General features: G+C 46.4%; 1 protein-coding gene across 1 annotated transcript in view; it reads left to right on the forward strand.

Moving 5' to 3' along the window:
• cacna1ib (calcium voltage-gated channel subunit alpha1 Ib) overlaps positions 1 to 6,000 on the forward strand; it is a 144,601-nt gene that overhangs the window by 68,274 nt on the left and 70,327 nt on the right. The window contains exons 9-13 of the mRNA XM_072683504.1: positions 674 to 825; positions 1,431 to 1,616; positions 2,949 to 3,066; positions 3,237 to 3,392; positions 3,721 to 3,805. Of these exons, the coding sequence (XP_072539605.1) occupies positions 674 to 825; positions 1,431 to 1,616; positions 2,949 to 3,066; positions 3,237 to 3,392; positions 3,721 to 3,805 (697 nt within the window). The remainder of the gene's footprint in view (positions 1 to 673; positions 826 to 1,430; positions 1,617 to 2,948; positions 3,067 to 3,236; positions 3,393 to 3,720; positions 3,806 to 6,000) is intronic.

Here is a 6,000-nt window from a genome sequence, read left to right on the forward strand (position 1 = left end):
GGGATTACTAGGCAGTTGCTAGGTGGTTGCAATAACATTGCTAGGCGGTTTCTAGCAATGTTTCTAGTAAGTGGTTACTACATGGGGGCTATAGTGTTACTAGATGTTGCTATGGTATCACTGGTTGCTAGTCACAGTTGCTAGGCGGTTACTATAACATTGCTAGGTGTTTTCTATGGTCTTGCTAGATGGTTGGTAAGGCGTTGCTTGACAATTGCTATGGAATTTGTTTAAAGATTTCTAGACTGTTGCTAGGTGGCTGATAAGTAGTTGCTATGGAGTTACAGGGTAGTTGCTAGGTGGTTTCTATGGCATTGCATGTGGTTGCTATGGTGATGCTAATTGATTACTAGGACCCAAACGATCCCTTTAAGCTTAGATACTACTAAACACAGTCAGTCAGGATGGAGACCACAGTACTCGGCACTACACCTGGCTCAGGTTCTTTTGGAAGAGGTGGGTCTTCGGTCTGCATTTGAAGACAGCAACCGACTCTGACTTTCGGACACCCAGGGGAAGCTCGTTCCATCATGAACGACAAGCATCCAAATGCCCTTTAAAGCTAGAAGCCCTTTAAAGCAGTCTAAAGGTCCTAAGGGTCTGCAAAGTTGCCTGATCAGCCCGTGCTTGTGTGGTTTCTCCTCACCTGCCTATTCCTTCCTTTGCCTCTCAGCCGGAGGAGCTGACCAATGTTTTGGAAATCTGCAACATCGTCTTCACCAGCATGTTCGCCCTGGAGATGATCCTGAAGCTGAGTGCCTTCGGCTGCTTCAACTACCTGCGCAACCCCTACAACATCTTCGATGGCATCATTGTCATCATCAGGTAAGAATGACCTCCTTGAAGCTTGAACTTAGAAACACCAGATTTAGGAAGTATTGGGGCCTGCAGTGGATTAGAGGCCGGTGGGTCAGCGAAGTGGGCATATAGTCAGATCAGTCAGTCAGCAGATCTGCATACATTCTTAAAAATAAAGGTGCATCAAAAGGTTCATTGAAGGGATCTCCATGTTTGTGGAGATGTTTGTAAAGAACCTTGGTAAGGAACCTTGGACTGTCTGGAGCAGATCAACATGAACCTAATGGCACCATGCTGCTGATGCCAGGTCTGGGCTAGAGGGGTATAAAGCCCCCCCAGCATTGAGCTGTGGAGCAGTGGAACTGGCTGTGTTCTCTGGAATGATGGTGGTGCTCTATCCACTGCTATTGGGATGAGTTGGGGAGTTGGGGATGATGAGCTGGGGTGGTGAACATCTAACAGACAGTGGTAGTAGACTCAAAGCTGGGACTGAACTCTTTAACTTTTAGGCCGCAACTGCCCCCTCAGATATGAATGCAGTGCTCTCAACCTCTCTCTCTCTCTCTCTCTCTCTCTCTCTCTCTCTCACACACACACACACACTCTCTCTCTCTCTCTCTCTCTCTCTGCAGTGTGTGTGAGATCGTAGGTCAGTCTGATGGTGGTCTGTCGGTGCTGAGGACCTTCAGGCTGCTGCGTGTGTTGAAGCTGGTGCGCTTCATGCCTGCTCTGCGCCGACAGCTGGTGGTCCTGATGAAGACGATGGACAACGTGGCCACATTCTGCATGCTGCTCATGCTCTTCATCTTCATCTTCAGGTGTGTGTGTGTGTGTGTGAGAGAGAGAGAGAGAGAGAGAGAGCCTGCTGGCGTGATGTAAGCTGCTTCTCGACTCTGATCAAGTCTCTCTGGGACACTGCACTTCAAAATCAGTCAGACACAGAGAAAGAGAGAGATAGAGAGAGAGAGAGAGAGAGAGAGAGAGAGAGATGGAAAGAGAGAGAGAGAGGGAGAGAGATGCAGAGAGAGAGAGATGGAAAGAGAGAGAGAGACGGAGAGAGAGAAGAAAGAAGGAGAAAGAGAAGAGAGAAGGAGAGAGGCATAGGAAGGAGAGAGAGACAGAGAGAGAGAGAGAAAGAGAGAGAGAGTGAAAAGAGAAAGAGAGAGACATAGGAAGGAGAGAGAGACATAAAGAGAGAGAGGGAGAGAGTGAAGAGAGAAAGAGAGAGAAGAGAGGAGAAAGACAGGAAGGGGGAGAGAGAGAGAGAGAGAGAGAGAGAGAGAGAGAGAGAGAGAGAGAAAAGAGAAAGAGAGACAAAGGAAGGAGAGAGAGACAGAAAGAGAGAGAGGGAGAGAGAGGGAGAGAGAGAGAGAGAGAGAGAGAAAGTGAAAAGAGACAGACAGATAGAGAAAGATAGAGTGAGTCAGGAGAGAGTAAGTGAGAGAGAGAGGCAGAGAGAGAAGAAAGGGAGAGAGAGAGAATTTAAAGAAGGAGAGAGAGAGAGGAGGGTGAGGAAAGAAAGAGAGAAAGAGAGAGAGACAGGGAGAGAGAGAGAGAGAGAGAGAGAGAGAGAGAGAGAGAGAGAGAGAGAAAGAGAGAGAGAGAGAGAGAAAGAGAGAGAAAGGGAGGGACAGGTGAGCAGGATAGGAAAACAGATGAGATGAAGAAAGAAGGCCACAGAAACAGAGAGAGAGAGAGAGAGAGAGAGAGAGAGAGAGAGGATACAGAGTGCTCTGTCTGGGTGAACTATGAAGACAGATGGAGTGCATGTTCTTCTCCATTTGTCTCAGTGCATGGGGCACACGTACACACACCACAAACACACACACACCACAAACACACACACACACACACACATACACCACAAATACACACACATACAGACCTCTGGCTGAGCGTATTTCTACTGTTACCTCCAACAGCTCTGTCACGCTGACCCAGAAACCCAGAGGAGTACAAAACACAGTCTGTTCATTTATCCTAACAAACACAACATGATGTTCACACAGCTGGACGCACACACACACACACACACACACACACACACGTGCTCTAAATTACTTTTTTGGAGGGGAAGGTGAGGTGAGAAGTGAGATTACTTCATTTCCCTCTCTCTCTCTCTCTCTCTCTCTCTCTCTCTCTCTCCACAGTATTCTGGGGATGCACATATTCGGCTGTAAGTTCAGTCTGAAGACGGAGGCTGGGGACACGGTGCCGGACAGGAAGAACTTTGACTCTCTGCTGTGGGCCATAGTCACTGTGTTTCAGGTACGGTAGAGTGACATTACATAGGGAGGTTTGGGCGTTTCAGTCAGAATTGATATGCAAATTGATGAGGCAATATTCAAATAATACCCACTCTAATAAACCAATAGGCCTAGGGGGTGTATATCAATGCGTTTCTATGGGGATATGTGTGTGTGTGTGTGTGTGTGTAGATCCTAACTCAGGAGGACTGGAACGTGGTCCTGTATAACGGCATGGCCTCCACCTCTCCTCTGGCTGCTCTCTATTTCGTGGCTCTGATGACATTTGGAAACTATGTGCTCTTCAACCTGCTGGTGGCCATCCTGGTGGAGGGATTTCAGGCAGAGGCAAGGCAACCCCACCCACCCACCTACTCACTCACATCTCACATCACAATGCACACCTACACTCAGAGCTGTTTCTCTGAGGATTGTGGGAACTACAGTTCTGGAACTGATGTAAAGGTTCTTCAGCGGTTTAAGGGTTCTTCTCATCACACATCTCTATTACGCTACTACTGATATGGTTCTATATGGTAACAGAAGGTGGTTCTTCTATGAAATTGCTCAAAGAACCTGTTGCAGCACTTCTAATATTCTCACGAGTGTAGATCAGTCTGATCCGGTAGTTGTCGTTTCTACTGCAGTTTAATTTCTCACTCCATTTCTCCATCAGGGTGATGCTAATTGCTCGTACTCAGACGACGACGGCTCTTCCTATGACGAGAGTGAGAAATACAAGGACTCCCTCCAGTTCTCAGGTAGGAATATCAATCAGAATAAATGGATCTGAAGTGTAATACACTCCTTAAACTGCAGATGTAATATTCAGTTACAAAAAATAATAATAATAATAATAATAATAATAATAATAATAATATTATTATTATTATTATTATTAATAAACATAAAAATACAAATAAAAATAATAATAATAATAATAATAATAATAAAGAAAAAAACAGGGGAAGTGAAGAGTGACTGACAGATAGGGAAATATAGATAGAGAAGAAAGGGAGAGAGAGGAGCAAAAAGAGGGAGGGCAGCCACAAGAACATAAGTGAGGTTAGGATGTTGGATGATCACCAACCCTGCTTATCACCCCCAACTCATCCCATCCCAAATGTCCTGGATGGATGGAGCAGCATCCATCATTCCAGAGAACTCCTCCAGAGAAAGTTTCTCCACAGCTCAATGCTGGGGGTCTTTATACCCCTCCAGCCCACACCTGGCATTAGGTTCCCAGCATTCCTATATGCTTCAAGTCCGTCTCCAACAATCCAGGGGCTCCTGCAAGTCGAGCTGTCCAGTCTGTCGGTGCTAGATCCCATCTACCTGTGGATCATGGATTTCCTGACTTCTTCGGCAAGAGGCAGCGGGTCCAGACCCTCAGTATTGGAGGACCACAGGGATGTCCACTCCTCTCACCTATACTTCAGTCTCAACACCAACACAATTCAACCTCAATTCAACATCTGTACAACATTGGGTTTCTGGTTTTTGACATCAACCCGATTTTCATTTTCAACTAAAAATTAATGTCAGACAGACGACTTTCTGACATCACATCCGGTGCATGCTGGGAAGGGGGAAGAGTTAGTTACTTTTTTTTTTTTTTACTTTTCATGGCGTTTAGCAGACGCTCTTATCCAGAGCGACTTACACGTTACAGTAGTCATACTACAGATGTGGACCAATGTAGTGTTAGGAGTCTTGCCCAAGAACTCTCACATGCTGTGGCAGCTCATTGGCCGGTAGTGTTGTTACCTGTTGCGCAACACCAACCACCATGGTTATCCAGTGAGTTTGTACCTGCAGTAAAATTAAAAAAAGGAGACCTCGAGAAAGCTACGCTACCTTAGATGTCTCAAACATTAGACACCTTCGATTTTTACACTTGCTTCTGACCATAAAAAATTAACACTGACTGTGGAGGCCAGTCTGAGGGATGAGAGTGAGTGTTCCTCCTGCAGTCTCTGAGAAAAAAGTGTTTACTTTAATGTAAATAATTAAGAACTCTGGGGTGGACCGACTACGAGAGTAGTTGAGACAGAAAGAGAGAAGGAAAGAGACAGAGAGAGCGAGAATCTCGGGCACAGAAGAAAATAATAAAGGATCAAGATATGACTGTCACCCAAAAGGTCAGGCAATTACTAAGACAATCCCCGCACCCTGGGAGATAAGACACGGCTATTGAGTCTCGGGGTTGCTGTCACCTCTCGCTGCCTCGGCTAACTGGCCCGAAGGCTTGCATGATCAAAACATGATTTATACATCATAGGGAACGGCTCTGCTCCTGAATCCGCGAACGTTCAGCGAGAGCCTGAGAACTTCTAAGTGGAAACCTTGACCCGATCTGGCTCAGCGGAGGAGACGGACCGACTGAGGGTGCATGCAGAAGGAATCCTGAGAGGTAGAGATGGATTTGGAGGAGTGAGCAGGATAGAGGGAGGGCAAAAGACCGAGTGGAGCGGGGTTGTGCCGGGTTAACAGTGGATGAAAGCATTTCTCGGCCTTGGGCCGGCTGAGGAGAAGGGAAGTCGTGGGGTAGATGGAGAGAGTGTGGGAGAGAAGGATGTGTTCACACTCTTGCTTCAAATGGTCAATTGATTCTTTGAACGATGCCATCGAAGATTCACTCCTTGGTTTCATGAGGTCGAGATGTTCATGTGAAGAACCTTGAACTTGGTTCCTCAGTGAAGGTTCCTTAGATCCTTTAAAGGTTCTTCAAAAAGTACTGACGTGTTCAACAAGCGCTGATTTCCCCAGACTTTCCCAACAAATCATTGGAACTTTGTTCTGTTCAAGCTGTGAGGATTTGATTGCATCCAGCCACAAGAACATAAGTGAGGTTAGGATGTTGGATGATCACCAACCCTGCTCATCACCCCCAACTCATCCCATCCCAAATGTACTGGATGGAGCAGCATCCATCATTCCAGAGAACTCCTCCAGA

The sequence above is a fragment of the Salminus brasiliensis genome, chromosome 7, assembly GCF_030463535.1.
Source record: "Salminus brasiliensis chromosome 7, fSalBra1.hap2, whole genome shotgun sequence".
In the NCBI taxonomy this organism is placed as follows: domain Eukaryota; kingdom Metazoa; phylum Chordata; class Actinopteri; order Characiformes; family Bryconidae; genus Salminus; species Salminus brasiliensis.